We start from the raw sequence: 21,080 nt of genomic DNA, 5'->3' as shown, positions 1-21,080 counted from the left end.
ATGCTGAACATTTATACGTGGACGTGCTGTATGGCGCGGAATTAGAATTTTTTATTGAATGTTAATGGACGTTATTTAAATAATTTTCAAGGATGAACAATACTCGGGGCGCCATGTCGCACGGAATATTAAGGTGAACATTTAACACTCATGCAGGTTCGATTGCGTATGTTCAGCAATATCGTCATGCAAGGCGGATAAGCGGAAACCCTAAAAAGTTGTATGTAAACTCGGTGCACGCAAAGAGCATGCAAGAAAATCGAATTCTATGTGCGCTCTAATAGTAACTCTAATTGCTCGATAGGCCTACTCGATATTCCGCGGCTACTCTCTACTCAATAAGTAATTACTCTAAGAAGTACTCTATTCAGGGCGAAAATCCAGCTTTTTCAAGAATTCCTTTCTATCGACGATGAAATACCTAACAACTTGAGGGATCAAATTGGTGGTAGATCATTTTTTAACTTAGCTCAATCAAACTTAACCTAAAAGTTGGAAGATAGAAAGCGGGCTCTCGTCGGCGCGACTTATAAAATCCATAACTCCGAAAATACTTGATCGAATCTCCCGGAAAAAATTGCAAACGGAAGAAGATTCGATGATCTTCGAAAAAGTCCCGTAACAAATTTCGCCCCCTCCCTCCCATCTATCAGAAAAAAAATAGACAAGGAGGGTGCGCGTCCCCGCGGAGGAAAGCCCGCTCAAGCCGTTAATAAAAGAAAAAATTGTGAAAAATGGTGAAATCGTCAAGAATCGTCTACGTCTAAATTCTAAGAGAGGGTCGACTCCTTACAGATTAAAAACTCCCACACACGCAAACCAACAAGGAAAGCAATGTCCCCCAAAAAAAAAAGATTACGCTAAAACGTTTGGGCATACGTGTCGTACTACAGGGATGACAAAACCAACGGACGGTGCTTAAATGCGAAACGGTGCACACAATAATAGTAACGATAATGACTGGTAATAATAATAACGGTAACCAAGTCGGTAAAGAACTAACAAAGGTAATAAACGAAGAGAATATATATAGATATATATGTATATAATTACAGCAGTATAATCGGCGTTACGTGTGGTGTTGCAATCGACTCTCACAGATGTTGTCGTGAGTGTGTGTGCTCTCTCTCGGACTAAACCGTGCCGTTCCCTTTTTTCTTTTTTATGCATGTATATACGTTTGTAATCCAGCAACGAGGCCGATTGGACGGTGGGTTATAATTAAACCTCCCTGGAGCCGCTCCAGGGGGATCCAAGTTCGGGTTTAACCCGTTTCTACCTTGCTTTTCAGCAATTTCGGGAAACTGCGGCGAGGCCGCCTTCGAAATTGCAAATGGCGGCGGGACGCCAGGTGTAGGTATTAACGAGAAATCCAGTTTTCCCTTAAATTAAGGTCCACCGCGGCAAAAATATGGACGTCAGACCTTGGATAATAATTATTTACACCTTGTTATTTAATTTTGGCTCGTTATTTACTTTTCTTTCGCGTGGGAATTCTTTTTCAAAGGGTTAATCGCGCCTCGTCGAAGCCGGCCTATGGTGTATATCACCTTTTCACCGTATTTCCCCATGCCTTAACTATCGCCGTTACTTCGAGACGTGCTTCTCGTATCGCAATACACGTAAGGAACAACAGGCATGCGCGTACAACAGCCTCGCCACGGTTGTTAAGGTGATTAGGTCTCTACTTCTAAAGGACACACACCACGCCGGAGAGGAACGGACCCGACGTGTTAAAAGCTCTCTCGTGAACTCCGAAGAGGGAATCAGAGAGAATGAGAGAGAGAGAATACGAGAGAAAAGGGTCTCTTTCGAACCCCAGGGGTGCCCGACTTGCACAACCTAAGATGGCGGCTCCCCTCCCTCGCGGCGTCCTAGAGCGCGTCCCTGAAATCTGCAATTTTCAGTGAATTTTTTAATTGGACGTTTTCAGTGAATTTCATTCACTGTGAATTTTTTAATTCGACATTTTCAGTGAATTTCATTCACTGTGAATTTTTTAATTGGACGTTTTCAATTAATTTCATTTACTGTGAATTTTTTAATTGGACGTTTTCAGTGAATGAAATTCACTGCGAATTTTTTTTTTTCATATCCCCTTAACCCTTTGGCTACTAAGACGTTTGGTCCAATATCGCCTGCACGGTCAGAGGAATTTCGCCCGTATGTCGAAATGGCTCCGTGTGCAAAGGGTTAAGGGAGTCCTTCGACAAGGATCCTTGCCAGATTTCAGGAGCTTCGAGGAACCTCGCGGGGGATCGGAAACTCTCTTGAGGCCTTCGGTGGCCGGGGTTATTTTTCCTAATTTTTCATAATGGACATTTCCGCGTCCTTTTCCCGCATTCCGGAATTTTTATTGCCGCGAGACACGACGTCGTACCGCATCGTCGTCCGCAGTGAGCGGCTTAAATACCGCACCGGTCTAAAGAGGGTAAAAAGAGGGCACGATATCTGCCCCGCTGATAATTCCCGGTCACGCGACCGATTATCCTCCAACGAGCAGTTTACCCCGAAAAGAAGCGACCTGCATTGCCGGCCGTACCGCGCGGCGCCATTTTGAAGGCCCTATATAAAAATCCGTCTAAGGACATTTCCGCAGAAATTAATTCCATAAAGTAGCGGATGTCCATAGAAAAAGAAATCCCCCGACCACGTCCGCGCCCTATCGAGAGGTAAGAGTGTGGCGTATGTGTGTGTGTGTGTGTGAACACGTGCGCAAGAGATCGAAAAACGGAACGAAAACGTGCGCAGCTCAAAAAACTCGTACAGGGTACAAAAATCTAAGGGTCCTCGGGGGAGGGAAAGGGGGTTCTACGTCAAATTAACACGTCTATTCGAGGGGTGGGATTTTACGTAGACATCGGGAGGAAGGACGAGGACGGAGACCCCGAGAGCCAAGGGTTGGAGAACTGTACAAGTGGAAGGGAAAAATAGAAGAGGGGAGAAAAGAGGACCAGGGGTGAGTGGGAACAAGAGACGGAAAAATGGTAAAAATGGGGGAAAAAAAAAATGATCGAAAAGAGTAAAAAATGTAGAAAAGAAATCAAGGGGTGAGTTTGCATGTGTGGCAGCCGTGGCAGCGAGGACTTACTCGCTGGCTTGGGGAAATGTCATCCCGGTAAAGGACGGGGAGAGGGTTTCCGTGTACATCTCGCAGCCCGTGCCCTGCAGGTAATCATTCTGCCACGCCTGAGTGTCCGGCGACTGAAACACCAACCAACCAGCTCCACGTCATGAAACCTTAAACCTCAGGGCGGAAGTTCCGCGTCGAGAACCCTCGCCCGAGGGTTCCCGGGGATCCAGGTGGGTCCCCGAAGACGACTCCGTCCCACTTGGGGTACCTAGGGTCGACTGATATCGTTTGATAAGGTCCCGAACCGAGGGTTCCCGGGGATCCAGGTGGGTCCCCGAAGACGACTCCGTCCCATTTGGAGTACCTAGGGTCGACTGATATCGTTTGATAAGGTCCCGAACCGAGGGTTCCCGAGGATCCAGGTGGGTCCCCGAAGACGACTCCGTCGCACTTGGGGTACCTAGAGTCGACTGATATCGTTTGATAAGGTCCGGAACCGAGGGTTCCCGGGGATCCAGGTGGGTCCCCGAAGACGACTCCGTCCCATCACTTGGGGTACCTAGAGTCGACTGATATCGTTTGATAAGGTCCGGAACCGAGGGTTCCCGGGGATCCAGGTGGGTCCCCGAAGACGACTCCGTCCCATTTGGAGTACCTAGAGTCGACTGATATCGTTTGATAAGGTCCCGAACCGAGTATTCCCGAGGATCCAGGTGGGTCCCCGAAGACGCCTCCGTCCCACCTGGAGTACCTAGAGTCGACTGATATCCTTTGATAAGGTCCCGAAGCGACCCAAGGGACCGCGGTGCCGTTTGGAACGGTGGGACGGAGTTATCGATCAGCGCCCTAAATCCTGGAAGCGTTTCGCATCTCCCTCGCGATTCCTACGTCCCTATCCCTTGCGTTATCCCTTTCTCGACGGTTCGCCTCATTCTCATTTCCTTGCTGATGCTCGTTCGCGCACTGAAGTACCTTCCGAGTCGGCGCGTCGCCGATAGCATTGCCAAGGTGAGAAGGAAATCCCGGTGTAGAGGAGACGAGGTGCGTCCTAGGGAAATCCACGGTTCAGATGCATCCTATATACTGATTACCCTTCCAAAACGACTGTATGAAAAATTTGGTGAAAAATGACGATCGACGGTCTTGGGGAAATTTCCTTGACGCACCTCATTTCCTTTACACCGGGAAGTACACGACGTTACTGAAGCGATGACAGGGTGGTTTACATTGATTAGGTGTAGCACAGATACGGTTTGTACACGTTGACACGTTTTAAGGTCTGATAGCGGAGTGGCTTGTAGTGAAAGACAAAGGCGAGGCGAAGCTTCATCCCTTGCTCCCGATTCGAGAGTCCAACCGGAAGGAAGTGGTCGTTGGTTCCGTCCATGGGAGTCGACCGATGGGCATGGGGTAGAGAAAATGGGAAAACACGGTGTAAACGAAAGTAAAAGCAAAATAAGGACCAAGGACCCGCTACGAAGGGGAGGAAAGGGTTCCTTCCCCCAAGGAAATGACTCCCTCGCACTTCCTGGATCTGATCACTTCCTTGGAGGAAAATCCTCTCTTCCTCCGCGATGGGGTCAGGATCGATGTCGGACCTCTCGAATCGGGGCAGAACGAACTTGCTGGACCTTGGCTTGGGTGATCGTGGAAACCGACTTACTCAGTGGCTTTGGCAAAGGGCATTCCAATGAAGGTAGGGCTCAGTGTCTCGGTGTACATCTCCATTCCGGTTCCACGTAGGTAGTCATTCTGCCAAGCCTGTATATATCGGGCGACTGGTTCCAATCAACCAACCATTTCTAAACGACGCGCGTATGCATGTTGCGAAACCGACGGCGAAACCGACCGCGAAAGTCGAGCCCTCGCCAGGACGTCGCAGGACCCTTTTTTCGGAGCGATCCGACATGCATATCGGGAGCTTATCTAGGACCTCGTCCAAGGAATCATTTTACTGACCGTCTTGAAGGACCGCATCGCGAACAGGTTGGCCATCATCGTGCTGAAACCCGGGGCCAGACAGGACTGCGCGATGAAGCCCAGCTTCAATTCTGCCAAGCAGATCACGTCGTCGCCCTGCTTCCAGTCCCACGATGGAATGTTTAGTAAATAGGCCTGAAATTACCAGATACATACCTCAGGATGTGTACTTAAATCCTACACTGGTTTTCTTTCAACGGCATCAAGTGTGTGAATTTTTTTATTCATACACTTTTAGTACATAAAGTGGCAGTAAAGTTATAAAAATCAAGTGCTGATCGACATAACATGTATTACAAATTTATATATATGTACTAAATTTCCTTTCAAGTGGTATAACTTTTTACCTTGTTGTGATATTGCATCAATTGGATGATCACGCGGATGTCGTCGGAGTAGTTCTTTATGGAGATGACGCGCATAATGTTGGCGGCATCCTCCGCATCCGGATCCTGGCAGTATTTGTTCGCCAGGACCAGGCAGGCGTCGGCTTCGTGCACCTAAAATGCATCGATCCGATTTTTTAACGCGATTCCATGAAGGAGGCCCAATGCGTGAGAAATCGGCGACCGAGAGGGAGGGAGGAAGGAAAGTAACAAAACAATCACATTGGGGTGGATTTGGGGTTAATAAGAATTAAAAAAAAAATAGAAAGACAATTAGACAAGTCCAACACTTTCTTCGTGGGAAGGGTCGAAGCGGTGAGAGAAAATGTCGAATCGACCGGAATGAATTTACGATTAAAATGATAATTAAAAAATGGACGTCTCTGACTTTGCAAGTAAGGGCGTCGAGGTCTTCGAAAAAACGTGAAAAATGTCGAATCGACCGGAATGAATTTACTATTAAAATGATAATTATAAAATGGACGTCTCTGACTTTGCAAGTAAGGTCGTCGAGGTCTTCGAAAAAACGTGAAAAATGTCGAATCGACCGGAATGAATTTACGATTAAAGTGATATAAAAAAAATTGGACGTTTTTTGACTTCACAGGTAAGGTCGTCGAGGTCTTCGAAAAAACGTGAAAAACGTGAAAAATGTCGAATCGACCGGAATGAATTTACGATTAAAATGATATAAAACAAATTGGCTCTTGACTTCCCAGGTAAGGTCGTCGAGGTCTTCGAAAAAACGTGAAAAATGTCGAATCGACCGGAATGAATTTACGATTAAAATGATATAAAAAAAAATTGGACGTCTCTTGACTTCACAGGTAAGGTCGTCTAGGTCTTCTTGAAACGTCGACCCGTAAAAAATGTAAAAAATTCCCGATTCCGCCGACTGTTGACCTTAACCTCCTCTTCCGGCTCTCGGAAACCCAAAACTACCCCGGGAAAGATCGATGCATGCTTCGGGCTCGAGCTACTAAATGCAAAAGATAAACGAGTGTCTTAGATACGGAACGCGCCTGCGCGATAAACTCCGACTCGACCTCGAATTCGAGTCTCGTCCTCCAAGAAAAGTAAAAAGGAGAAAAAAGGTGAGACATATATCTTCGGCACTGAATTTGACCCAGCGCTACCAGAAACTTGAAAAAACGTGAAAAAGAAGTCATGGCAATTCTAAACGCATTCCTACCTACCCCAGTGTTGAATGCAGTGAGATAAAATTAAAAAAATGTCCAAATCTAAAAAAATTTTCAAATCCCTCCATTCTTCGCCATTTGTGCCCATAATTATGAAAGTGGTCTGTCATATATTTTTTGTTTCGAAATTAAATTGAATTAATTTCGTTTAAAATAATATGGCGTGAAATAACTGATAAACTCATTTTTTTTTTTTTTTTAATTTTGACTTAGACCACTTTCATAATTATGGGCACATTTATCCTCCAATCCAGATACACTTCCTGAATTCAACACCGGGTCCCACAGCCCTGAGAAAAAATTCAATTAAACCGGAGAAATAATTATTCCTCGAATTAACAAAATACATCCTCGAGACAAAGATGCACATTAATTTCGGTTAATTGAAAATTTCTCTCCGTGTGGTAATATCGGGCTAAGACTGTGCATGGTTCAAGTAACTGGAGATTAAAAAAGCCCGGCTACCTCGCATGCTAATCTACGATTAACGTGCACGTGATGGGGAGATTAATAAATAAAGACACTGGGATTAATTCCGAATTTAATCACGGGACAATCGACAGTGTCAGTATTAATCAGTCAACCCAAAACGTGTCCGTACCCATATGTACCCATGTATACATAGGCGTACACATATGTACTAAAAGGGTAAGCATCTAATGCAAGTGAACAGCCCTAAAAGGCCAGTCACAAATTGGCGATTTTTCTGCCATTAAGGACCTTCCGGTATACGTGACACCATACGTCAACACCCCATGTGTTGAAATGTCAAAAGTGTCGGAAAGAAAAAAAAAAAAATACAAAGAGGAATTATTTGATTAGAATAAGTAATTAGTGCAAAGGGTCGAGAGGCTGGGAGGAGTTTCCACGGTTAAAACCCATGAAAAGGGGATTTTCTTCCTTATGGGGGAGTCTTATGGGGTGTTGGCGTTACGTGCCTATACATGAAGTCCCCATACATAAAGAGCGAAAAAAGAGGTATATGGCGCTACGTATATTTCTACGGTGTTAAAGGCGTCTCGAGAAAACACGAGCACTTACCCACCTGGGTCATCAGCAGGCATGGGTCTATCCATGGGAGTAACATAGCCTTTTAAGGGGTCTTTTTTCTCTTTCTCGTGTGTACGTGTTTGTACCATGGTGTAAATCCCGAGGGGGAGGATAAATCATGGGGATCGCCTCGGCATCCCGAATCTCGATGGAGAGAAAATCGGAGACAAGTCATGGGGTTTACCTAGGTTTATGGGGATGTCAAAGTTTCACCGTTCATGAGACTTCTCCACTGGGTGTATAAAATTTCATAACATTAATATTAAATCCCTAATGTAATGTCCTGAAATTTCAATATTTACATAAAAATTTCAAAAACATATATAAGGGAATTTTTTATGAATTTAAATTTCATGGGGGTCAGGACCTCCCTCACATCCCCCATGTTCACGGTGTAAAGTTTCATAAGATCAGGTACCCGCAGTTCGACTAAATTTCATAAACGCCTCTTTGACGGCACTTTGACACCCCTTAAGGGGGTGTACCCCATGACTCGCAATTGTCACACGGGGGGCGACACTGAGCGAACTTTACGGGGGTCCATAGGACTAGACACGGGGTTAGATAGAGAGAACACACAGGCAACAATCATTTCCGGATACACCGGGGGGGGGGTCACGACAGTGCGAGGGTGGGAGGTCGGGGGGTGGGACTCCTATGGGGTCGTCGAATTTCGGCACTGCCGAGAATAGAAATAAAAAAGGAACTAAAATGAATGTCACCCCAAGAACCTCTACAAACCCCATATCCGGCAAAAAAAATGAATTAAAAATTTTTCATGGCTAAACCAAACGGAAAATCTGAAGAAAAAAAATTCCAGTGTCCAATCCGAACCACCCAATCCCCATGAAAATATCTCGTGACGAGAAATTAATTAAAAGTGTAAAGAAACAAGAAATTGCAAAACGACTCTCGGCAGTCTCGAGACCGAATCGTCCACCCTAAGGATCGCCCCATGGGGTATCTCGACGAGAGTCGCGACCATGACAAGTCAATAGCTCAGGAGTCTGAGAAATGTGTAAAGAGAGAGAAGAAAGAAAGAGAGAAAGAGGGGCCGAGAAAAAAGCGTCATGGAAGCTGCGCCTCGCGCCGGATACGAGATTCCGGTGCTGAGAAAAAGAATACAATTAATTGACGGGAAAAAAAAAAATAAAATAAAATAATTGCAAGAGACAATTATTCCCTCGAGAAAAAAAACCGTACCGTCGATTGCATTTTCTCGACATTTCATCGGCTGTATTATTTTATTTTTTTTTTAATTTTTTTCTTAGCACGGAAGGGCAAATGACACAGAGGGCCGTCGTCACGAGATTCCACAGTGTGTCAGTGTGCGTTGTCGAGGTGTTACACGGCCAGTCTCGACTCACCTTGACCCTCTGCAAATCGATGGGGTTCATGATGGTGCCCTGAAAGAACTCCACGGTGGTGAAGTGCCTCTTGAAGAGTCCCTCCAGCTCGAGGTCGGGTGGCTTCCTAATCGTCCAAAACCATATATAGTCTCGCAGTGACGAGCTTTTTGCATATCCAACTCGATAATGACATACAATAGTATATATATATAAATATAAATGTAGATATATGAAGGTAGATATCGAGTATAACGCGGTAGAATCGTGAGCAAACGTGACTATATACGTCCTAGTATGTATTAAGTATAGATGTAAATAGGAGAACGAGTACGCAGATATATCCGCATAATAGATATGTATATTCGTACATTTCGGGACGATTAATATATTTATAATTAATCCCGGAAACCCCGGGTTAATATGCGGTGAGAATTACTAAAACCACGTGTTACATCCTTGCGTTCATGAAACTTTTCTATGAACTGAGTGTATATCGAGTCCTTCCAAACTTTACATCGTGAATGTAGAGACTTTAAAAATAGTCCCGACCCTCGTGAAATTACTCATTTTTTAATAAGAAATTTTTAAAAAATGGAAATTTCAGGAGTTTCAGGAGCTTCCTTATACCCTCTATATTTATATTATCAAGTTGGAAAGAATTTGACACACCCCGTTCGAAGAAAAGTTTCATGAACCTCCTCGGTGTCACTTTGACATCCCTTCAGCTACTAAGAGCGTTAGGACGTTAGGTCGAATATCCCCTGCACGGTCAGAGGAATTTCGCCCATATGTCGAAATGGCTCCGTGTCCAAAGAGTTAATCGATGACTTGTATGCGATGTGAAAAAGAAGAAACACCTCGAAATTGAGATTTTCCTTCTGCACTGGGAAAATAAAAGTGCATTTGACCGAAGAAATACATTATTTAACCCTTCGGCTTTTCCGAGGTAAGGTCGAATATCCCCTGCACGGCCATAGGAATCTCGCCCATATGTCGAAATGGCTCCGCGTTCGAAGGGGCTGAAGCTCAAAACTTCAATTCCTTCATTGCATTCCCTCCGCGAGTGTGTCCCGAAATATTCGACATTTCTACCGAGCGAGGAGAAATTCGAGTCGCCTCTAACAACAACTCAGTCTACTGCACGCTGATCCGGTCCCATAGCTCAATACAGCATACAGCATGCAGAGTCGCAGGCGGTTGCTTTTCTACGTTCTTCTCGCGGTTGCCTCCCGCCGCATTTCCCGATTTTCCCCCGCAGGATCGAGAGTAGATCCGAGTGGCCCTTCGGTCGGTAAACCCGCGAACAAACCCGCGGAGTAAACGGCGAATCGTAAACGCCGCGGGGGCATCTCGCGCCACCCACCCACCACCCCCCGGAGGGGGCGAGATCGATAGGAGGGACAAGGACCCTGCTAGAATCGCAGCTGCGCCGCTTCGGCGAGAGGCAACATTGGCTTCGAGCCGCTCTGGAGAAGAGTAACGAGCGTGGATGCTGCTTGTCCGATGGAAATCGCAGCTGTATAGTTACTCGCCATACTCCTCGAATGGAGATATACGCGAGGGATTCTCCGAGCGATTCCGTCATTTTATACCTTCCCCTCTACCCAATGTTCTCGAAGAAAAGAAATGAAAAGAAATATTCAAATGTCACATTTTCACATTTTCGCATTTTCACATTTTCGCATTTTCACATTTTCACATTTTCACATTTTCGAAATTTCTTCGACCGCTGGAAAATCCCTCAACCCCACGAGGAATATGCGATATATGCAAATGTGCTTGCTAGAAATAAATAGAAACGACAGATACGGTATATGTATATATGTGAGCACGAGCTAAACAGCCAGAGAGAGAAAGAGGAAGAGAGGAGATCGATTCGGCCGATCGATCGATCCGATCCATTGGACCCGAGCGACAACTTTGCTGGCTTGTCAGGCTGTAAAATCAAGAGACGCGATATCGAAGGACTGGGATTGTATCTTTGGGGGGTTGAATTTCGATTTTCGATTTTGGCCTAGGGTGGAGGGGGGTACCTTGACGCGCTCCAGGTCCACGGCATTCATCATGGTTCCCTGAAAAAACTCCACGGTCGTGTAATGCCTCTTCAGGAGACCCTCCAACTCGAGGTCCGGCTCTTTTCTGAAAAACAGAGGCCAGTCCTTACATCGGGGAGGAAATTAACATCCCCGTGGGATTTCTTTTCTTTTTTTTTTCTTTTTTTTTTTCGGCCTCTTTTTACCCCATTAGAGGGATTCCCACGACACGTGGACAGGTGGATACGGAAGTCCCAAGTCCCACCTCCTGGTGATGGATCCTCCAGTGGACTTACTCATTACGCTGGTTTTTTTTTTACTCACCTTACGCTAAATTGCAATGTGGGGGGAAATGTGAAACCTAGTTAAATATGCATCACTCTACGGAGGATTAATTAAATCCTCGATTATTTCATGATTTCATGATTTCATTTTGCGCCCTTCGGGACGCCTCGAAAGAAATATCGGGAAAATCCCGAGGGACCATTCACTTGGAAATCAGTGAAAATGATTTTCTTCTTTAAGAACCTTGCTTTTTTATTTCCTATGATAAGCAATGAAATTCGGCAACAAGTGCCTTTTATTTCATATGATAAAAAAGGTCGATCTTAAAATTCTGAGAACCTTTCGGTGATTTCCAAGGATTTTCCCTTCATTTCCAGAATGAAAATCCTGTGTGAAGGACCCCTCGGAAAATTATGAATCATGAATGTACCAAATGTACCGTGGGAACATATCCATAATTAATATTGGCAATGGAGCGTGGAATAAAATCGAAAGCTCTGATTTCCCCCGATAGGAAAATTCGGGGCGTCCGAAGGCCTCGGAAAATTCCAACAATTTCCCAGCCCGCCACTCGAGATTAATTGAAGGTCCATACCTATGCAAGAAGACGACCTCAACGTCGACGTCCTCGCGGTCTTCGTGTAAGAAATCCTTGAGGAAGTGGGAGACGGACTCGTAGGTGATGTGGCCGCACACAACAATGTGTCTGCCAACACAAATCAGAAGTTAGACCCTTCCGGCATTTCGGGACAAAGGGGGGAAAAAAAAAGAAAAGAAAAACAAGGGGGGGAAAATAAAGGGAGAAATCGAGACCGCATCGCAAAAAAAGGATGTAAGAAAAGGAGGCACACGACTAAGAACGAGTAGCTACGACAATATATATGAATATATATATAAATATATATTTATATATCAATATATAAATATATTATCCAACTCGAAAAGCCGGCTATGCGACTCCGAGCGAGAGAAAGAGAGAAAAAGAGAGAGACTCCCTCGATATCGCTCACCTCGAGCGTTATCGACGACAAAGGAACCGGATGGAAAATAAAAAAAAATAAGAGAGAATTATTAATTCGGAATAATTAATTTCGTCAGAAAGTCAGCTCGACAACAATTTAGTCAGCTGCCGGTGACAATTTCGAGGGTGACCCTCGACCTCGAAAAGTCCACTCAAAGACCCCAGAAATACCGGAGGTACTGGGAAAAAGAAAAAAGAGAGATCCCCAAATAATTTTTCCATAAGTTTACTTTTATTGAAATGCAAGCGTTCATTGTCTACTTTCCTCAGCCTTAAAAAAAAAATAAATAAATAAAAATAAAAAAGTTCATCGTATCAAGGAAATATTTCTCAGGTTCGATGAAATTTTTTTTTTTTTAATCTGAATAAAAAAATTTCCCCGATTTTTCACCCCGGAAAATTCACTTCCGGTGCGGGTCCTCGAGTCTCCCGAGGGCGGAAGTCCTCCCTCGAAAATGGATTTAATTTTTTTTTTTTTAATTTTTTTCTCGACTCGCGATGCAACTTATATCACCGATAAGAGGCGATTAATTATCAATGGCTAAACTTACCCGATAGGAATGGAGCGAGTCGTATTAGCCGACTAAAGTAAATACTAGACACCTATTTATATACACGTACAAGTGATAACACTAAGTAGACGCAGTCTCTATACATAGATAACACGAGGGTCCGTACATGAGTGCAGGCTCGAGTGCGAACAAGTGTCTTGCAAAAAACGAACAAGCATAAGATACCCAACGCTATTCATAACGCACTACTGTGTGCCTGTGTGTGTGAGAGAGTGTGTATTTGTATCAGCGAGTGGTAAAGAGAGAGAAAAAAAAACAGAGACAGAAGGGGGGGAGAGGGGGAGAGGTAACGATGCAGTGATAACAAATAAAAAATGACGAGGGAGGGATATAATAAACATAATCGATATGATTTATGTGGTGACGATAATCGGCACGCCTAAGCGAGAAACAGGGTGGAGGGAGGTGGGGTGGAAAATAGTTACTATATATTTATATAGTCATTCCATGCCGTGTCTAGTGCAGAAAAAAAAACACTATACGCGACGGAGCTCATTGTGAATTTAACGAGCGGATCGATCGCGGTTTCCGCACACCCCCCGCGTGCGGCCGGGATAATAAAAAAGAGAGGAAAAAAAAAGGAAAAGAAGAAAAGAAACACGCGTGCACCAAAATGGCGGCCGACGGGTCGATCCGCCTCCACCATGAGCTCCGCGCTCGATGGAAAGAGAGAAAGAGAGAGAGAAAGAATAAAAAGAGATAATGAAAAACCCTACCGACGAATTCTCGGTGTGTTGGACCGGGTATGTCGCGAGGTGTCTGTACTTGGTATGTACTCGGTACTTGGGAGTACTCCGCGATCGACCGGGTGGCGGAGGGGTGGGTGTCGATCAGCTGATCGAACTCGATTGGAAAATCAAAAGTGCATTCAACGCTCAATGGATGTCCATTCGCGGGAAATCCCGCAACAGAACGCAAGTTCAAGGACGGATTGACGAAAAGTGCGGAAAGACTGCTCTTTTTACCGACGCCATCTTGGGATTATTCTGTATTAATAATAATCCCCGGATCTCGATCGGGCGATCGTCTTTCTGGATTTTAATTACCTGGGAAAGAAAATCCGGCCGCGGAAAAGCGGAAAATACGCACTCTAGAGGACGCTCCGTCGTGCGGTTTTCACTTATTTTCTTTTCTCATCTTTTTGCGGAATCCTCCATTTTCTACGAGACAATGTAAAACAAAGAGGCTCAATTTTCCCAAAACGAGGGAGAAAAAAAACCTCGGTAGGAAATATCACCCCACGCATTGAATGCACCCATGTGTGTGTGTGTTTGTGTACATATGTGTGTATTAATCATTTAAATCCCGAAAACCGCAAAACATGGTCGTGACGCGAAGTGTGCTCCGAAGTGTCAAAAAAAGTGTCACGTGCACCACCGAGTGTGGAAATTGGAACGAAAGGTGGTCCCCCGCGCAACGATATATCGTAGCGACCTATGACCCATGCATTTACCCCGATTCCGTCCACAGTGTGTGTCCGCCTTAAAAAATTCCACCCAGAAATTTCCAAAAAAAAACACACACACACTCTCGCCTTGTACAATTATTCCGAGCCTCTTTTCGATGAAACCTGCATGGACCATAGCGATTAATCGCACCGATCTATCGTCCCGCCCGAACCCACCTTAAATCGGGGCAGGGTGGTGCGGGTGTAAAAGTGTGTGGTGTGTGTGCGTATGCCTATAAATTCCCAAGCTCATAGGCTCGATCCGATTTCCTGTGTAACTCGAGATCGTGGCAAGAATACGGAACGCCGATTTAAGATATCCACACGAAAAATGAAAAGGAAAATTCTAAAAAGAGGAAAATGAAGGAACCACACATCGAAACCCTTCAAATCGAAACCGGAAGCGAATCGACCCCGACCTTTCCGGATTCCTGCCACGGTGTTATATCGATAGTTGTTTAAAAAAGTCACAGCCACATTTGCACTAACACGACAGCTCGTTCGGACGAGTTCCCTTCCCTATCTAACACACGTCGGATCGTCGACGATTTCTTTTTTTTTTCTTTTTTTAACCAGACCTGAGCTACGCACAAATACACCGCTCTTCACCTACAATTGGAGGTTCAAGGTACGGACACGCAAACGTTCACCGAATACTGATACTAAAACACCAAGGTTATTACACTGAGGTGGTACAACATTAGGTCATATACATATATATGTGTATATATATAATATGTATATATATAGAGAGAGATGCATTCAATTATGTCGGGTATATGCAGGGGAACATGCTGGGCAATGACTCTGTGCACTGTGCACTCGGAGAGAAATACAGCTCCCACACAAATGTCAAAAAATGGTGGCATAAACAATTAAAAAAAAAAGAAAAAGAGAGAGACTCCCTCGATATCGCTCACCTCGAGCGTTATCGACGACAAAGGAACCGGATGGAAAATAAAAAAAAATAAGAGAGAATTATTAATTCGGAATAATTAATTTCGTCAGAAAGTCAGCTCGACAACAATTTAGTCAGCTGCCGGTGACAATTTCGAGGGTGACCCTCGACCTCGAAAAGTCCACTCAAAGACCCCAGAAATACCGGAGGTACTGGGAAAAAGAAAAAAGAGAGATCCCCAAATAATTTTTCCATAAGTTTACTTTTATTGAAATGCAAGCGTTCATTGTCTACTTTCCTCAGCCTTAAAAAAAAAATAAATAAATAAAAATAAAAANAATACGGAACGCCGATTTAAGATATCCACACGAAAAATGAAAAGGAAAATTCTAAAAAGAGGAAAATGAAGGAACCACACATCGAAACCCTTCAAATCGAAACCGGAAGCGAATCGACCCCGACCTTTCCGGATTCCTGCCACGGTGTTATATCGATAGTTGTTTAAAAAAGTCACAGCCACATTTGCACTAACACGACAGCTCGTTCGGACGAGTTCCCTTCCCTATCTAACACACGTCGGATCGTCGACGATTTCTTTTTTTTTTCTTTTTTTAACCAGACCTGAGCTACGCACAAATACACCGCTCTTCACCTACAATTGGAGGTTCAAGGTACGGACACGCAAACGTTCACCGAATACTGATACTAAAACACCAAGGTTATTACACTGAGGTGGTACAACATTAGGTCATATACATATATATGTGTATATATATAATATGTATATATATAGAGAGAGATGCATTCAATTATGTCGGGTATATGCAGGGGAACATGCTGGGCAATGACTCTGTGCACTGTGCACTCGGAGAGAAATACAGCTCCCACACAAATGTCAAAAAATGGTGGCATAAACAATTAAAAAAAAAATAAAGAAAAAATTCCTAAATTCGAGGGAGGAACTTTAAGGGGGTGGAAAAGTGTCTTCCGACTATGGGGTCTTGACAAGAAAAAAAAATATATATACATGATGCTCCCCTTTGAACCAGTACCCCCATCGATTTTCCCCTTTCTGCCGAACTCGTACCGGCGGGAAAATTTGAAAATTTTCCCCTGCACCATGGGGTGGAAAAAAAAATAAGGGAAAAATAAAAATCTCTTCCCGAAGCCGTATTTATCCCAAGTGCGATCAGTGGTGAACAAACAAGCTAACACCAGTTGCCAGGTCATGGGGTTACACATCGGTAGGGGGTTGTATGGGGTTTTGAGACTTGGTTCGAGGATTAGCTTGCACGTGGTCGGTCGATAACGTCAAACTTTGCGCATGGCTAATCGTAAGACTCCTAAGAATGGATATGGGGGGTCCATGGGGTTGTATGTATATGTTACCGTGAATGACCGAAATTGGAGAATGTCAACTTTCACCGGTGAAAGTCGACATTCTCCAGATTTCGGTGTTTCACCCTAACATATATATATCTTTTTTTTTGCAGAACCAAAAGGGTTGTGCGGGTTGCTTTCGCAAATACGGGATTGACAGGGCTCCGAGGGATATATTTATATATATAAAACGGGAAAGTGAACAACTCTGGGGAAACTAGTGGTTTGTGTCTCACCTGCGACCTCGCTCGTTCTTCAAAGTGCCGCCATACTTGTTTCGCGTGCCGATCAGGTCAATTATCTCGGGGATACAACTGGCGAATATGGCCTACACCACGTGATAGAACAGAATACAACACTCGCATAAATACAGTTGAAAGGGCGGCCGGGTGAGCGATCGGTCGGTCTGTCATCGGTCGCGAATCTATTCCGCTAGAATTCGGGAATTTAACGACTCCCTTAATGCGCATCCGTCGAAAGGGTTCAAACGATTATTCGAGGATCGAGTACCAAGATCGAACTGATCTCAGATTAAGTATCACGATTAAAAGCGTCCGTTTTCATATGAATGATTTGTAGTTAAAAAAAAAATCCAGGATTTTCTATAAAAAAATCGATAATTCGGGAATTTAACGACTCCCTTAATGCGCATCCGTCGAAAGGGTTCAAACGATTATTCGAGGATCGAGCTGATCTCGTTGGATCGAATATCACGATTAAATGCGTCCGCTTTGATCCGAATGATTTGCAGTTAAAAAAAAAATCCAGGATTTTCTAAAAAAAAATCGATAATTCGGGAATTTGACGACTCCCTTAATGCGCATACGTCGAAAGGGTTCACCCGATTATCCGAAGATCGAGCTGATCTAGTTGGATCGAATATCACGATCAAAATCATCCGTTTCGATCCGAATGATTTATTATTTTTTTTAATCCAAGATTTTTAAAAAATCCATAATTCGCGAATTTCCCGACTCCCTAAATCCTGCGCATTTCTCGATTCGCTCCAACGATCGAATACCAAGACCTCGTAGGATCGAAATCCCGATTTAAGCGTCTCGATCCGAATGATTTGTACTTCCTTGTACCATACAAACATATAAAAAAAAAAAGAAAGAAATCCAGGATTTTGTAAAAAAAAAAATCGATGCTTCGCCTAGCGGCCTCCGATTGGAAATCGCGCGTCTCGCGGGGGAGGGTGGGAGGTAAACCGTGGATTAAACCGCGGATTAAAACGTGGATTAAGGGGTGGCGTCCGTGTCCAGGTCTCAGGGTGGTCGTAAATGTGACATGGAGAAGTAGTTTGGCGTAGCTACCGGGCATCGCGGCCGCGAATAGAGACACGACAAGACAGTGCTGTACCGTCTATGCGCGGCACGGCCCAAACTCGAACGAATAATTCCAGATCTTAAGGGCGGGTTGGGTAAGCTATGTACCTAGGTCTTACACACCTACACCTAGGCCTAAACCAACTACGCGTGCCGAGAGGTCTACTTTTCAAGGTCCTCTCCATGAGTCCAAGAGTCAAAGAAACGGAGGGTACGAAACGCGTCCCATAGGTTAATACATAGAATAAGACCATTTAACGTATATCAATACCCATCTCGGTACATGTATTACACATTCCCCTCGAGGATAATATCAATCCAAACGAGGAATATCGGTCTAAGTGCCCGGGAAATGCAAATCCAGGCAAGATGGCCGTCGCTCGCCCCCCGCGAAGCGGTGCACCCTCCGTCCTTTTGCTCCTAAATTCATGGCCCTTTCTTCTTTTTTTTTTTTCTTTCTTAGATCCATGGTGAGACGCGCCGCGGTCTTTCTCTTTCTTCCCTTCGGTACTCTCCTCTCTGGGGCGGTCGAACATCGAGTTGTATCTGAATTTCTCGCCGCGCGTCCACGAGTGCTCTCATATGTGCCCTTGGTAGAACTACTATGTACTGCCCCGTGTATGTACCCTTTAAACTCCCGATTGTATTTTTTTTACCTTCCTACCCCACCTTCCCTGGCAATTGTCCCTCCTTTCGGCGCAAATGATGAAAGGAAGGGGGGGAGAAAAAATTAAAAAGTGGAGTCGCATATGCTCGCACTCGCTCGCGCGACAATGGCGGACTGAACGACGCGTCGTGCGGCTTGGCGTGAGAATGACCTCGTGAGTGTCGGCAAAAAAAAAAGAGAAAAGAAATTTCCTGAATTAGAATTAGAGATGAAATTTTTTAAGTCTCCTTAAACCGCGGGCGGAGGATAAACCAGGTGTCAGACATCGCCGAAGGTCGGGTTCTCTCGATCGCGTACACAGGCATTCGCGGGCGAATATAAAGAAAAATCCCGAGAGACGGGAAAAACCGATCGTTTGGTGTGTTCCTGTGTCGAAACGTTTGCGAGACATGTCCAACTAAAATGTATAGGGATTCGAGAGATGGGTTTTCGATCCGTTCGATCGGAGGAGTCGGAATTTAATTCCTCAACGATTGGTCGCTCGTCCGCACCCTCGTCGACGGCGTTAAAAAAATAAGAGAAAAAAAGGGAAAAATCCAAAATCTGCCTCGACTAAAACCGCGATCGCTTCGAACAACGTCGAATGTGTGTCTCGGGAATCTAATATTAATATCCCGGAAGCTAGTCTTCCCCTAAAATCGAGACGATCGTCCGATGTCTAATCGAGTCTCGTGATAAGGTGCCCAGGAAAGAACCCTCTACTCGCACGAAAACGTGCTCGAATATTAATTCCATTAATTCTAGCCACTCTAAACTCTAACCAGGACTGCTCGGCGTCGCTGCCCCTTGAAGGAAAAATAGAGAAAAATAATTAAAAAAAAAAATAGTAGCCAAGAAACGGACAAAGAAATGCCGACCGGTCGCGAGGCAGAGCAGGCCGGTCGCGAGTCTCTAAAGGTGGCTCTACTTGCGACGATAAATCGCAGCGACCTGCAACCAGTGCAGTTAAATCCAGCTCTCCCAGGGGTAAATTAAATCCCTAAGAACCTATCGGCAGGGATTATTTCGCTACGATTTATCGCTACGTTCGTAGCGACCTCGGTCGAGAGGGCACCGAGGACCGCGCGCGGCGTTCTCCAAAATGGCTCCGCGCGAAAGGGGGAAAAAATTCAAAAGGCCTGGAAAAAATCTCACCAGACCGGCGTACAAAATTCTAATAGATAACCAGGGTTCCCAGCTTCGATAAAAAAAATAAAACCAAGCATATAAGTAGAAGGAAGGAGTGGAAGAAAATTCAGAGAGACGCCGCACGCCGACCTCGGGGTGCGCCCTCGAGAAGCGGTGCGTCTGCGCCAACGAAATCCGTAAACGACGTTAAGGCGACACGAAAGTGACACCAAAGAATGTTTATTAAACGTATATGAGACATTTCACCGAGCTGTTTCCACCGAGTCGCCTCAAACTTGACAATATGAATACGAAGGCCATAAGGAAGGTCCCGAAACCCACGAAACTTCAAAATTCCGGAAAAAAAAAAAAGTAATCCGTCTAATTAATCCCCCCAATTTTTTACACATTGAATTTTAAGGGTGTCGGGACCTTATTTACGGCCTCCGAATTTATAATATGAAGCCTGAGACGATTCGGCACCCCCGACGGATGCCACGTTCGCACCCCCTTAAAAGAAAATAGGAAAAAAAACGGAAAAAAAAATAGAGAGAGAGAAAAATGGTTCACACACATAGAGTCCAAGTGTTTCTTGGGACATGGGCTAGTGTACGGTCTACGATAGTGTTCTCTCTTTCGTCGCTTTCTCCCTGAAGATGAGCGTGTAGCGTGTCAGCGTGACATGTCGTGGAAACATGGCCGCGGTGTGGGATATGTCGACGTGTGTCTTGAGAATCGTTATTCGATAATATATACGAGAGTTGTACAATAATATATATATATATAATGCGTGGAGAGAGATACTTCGAAAGTAAGAGTATAACCAATGTGACTAATTTTCTAGGTTAAAGTACTACTGAGTGCCTCAGCGAAGAGTGGAACCACCGAGCGCTTCGCGGCCCGGCGACGTCGACGATCAGTGATCGATAAGGGATCGTTAACGATTTTTCCCGATACATATTTATATCCCCTAGACCTCGGGAAACCCTCCCCTACGAGTAGAAACACCCGAAAGCCCCTTAGAAACCGCACAATACAAAAAATTTCGGCATTTTCAGGCGCAACGATTCTTCGATTTGGTGAAACTTCTCCTTTTTTTTTTTTCTTTCCGCGTTCAGATCGAATCGGATGGATCGATCGAGTGATCGATCTCGATTTGTCGGCTCGATCGACGTCCCCGAGGCCACTTCGCGCTCTCGGGCTTGCAGCGTCAGTGTTAATTGCGTAATCATACGTGCAAAATGCTACCCTAATTGTCAGCCGCTGTGCCTATGCCTGCACCCCTCTACTGCTGGACTATGCGCA

General features: G+C 44.8%; 1 protein-coding gene across 19 annotated transcripts in view; it reads right to left on the bottom strand.

Annotated features, from left to right (window-relative positions):
- The window catches only part of LOC105704327 (calcium-activated potassium channel slowpoke), a 66,395-nt gene that overhangs the window by 20,661 nt on the left and 24,654 nt on the right, over positions 1–21,080 (bottom strand). For 6 of the 19 annotated variants that reach the window (XM_023432908.1, XM_023432917.1, XM_023432928.1 and 3 more), the window contains exons 6-11: positions 16,910–17,001; positions 11,951–12,061; positions 9,056–9,161; positions 5,401–5,553; positions 5,033–5,188; positions 3,092–3,204 (exon numbers count right to left, since the gene is read on the bottom strand). In XM_023432908.1, coding sequence (XP_023288676.1) covers positions 3,092–3,204; positions 5,033–5,188; positions 5,401–5,553; positions 9,056–9,161; positions 11,951–12,061; positions 16,910–17,001 — 731 coding nt within the window. Of the gene's footprint in view, positions 1–3,091; positions 3,205–4,736; positions 4,835–5,032; positions 5,189–5,400; positions 5,554–9,055; positions 9,162–11,070; positions 11,177–11,950; positions 12,062–16,909; positions 17,002–21,080 lie in introns of all 19 variants that reach the window. The other 13 variants (XM_023432919.1, XM_023432960.1, XM_023432935.1 and 10 more) reach the window with 7 other exon arrangements.

Source organism: Orussus abietinus, unplaced genomic scaffold (genome assembly GCF_000612105.2).
Source record: "Orussus abietinus isolate OABI.00-Male unplaced genomic scaffold, Oabi_2.0 scaffold40, whole genome shotgun sequence".
Classification (NCBI taxonomy): domain Eukaryota; kingdom Metazoa; phylum Arthropoda; class Insecta; order Hymenoptera; family Orussidae; genus Orussus; species Orussus abietinus.
This window is presented reverse-complemented; position numbering and strand designations above follow the sequence as displayed.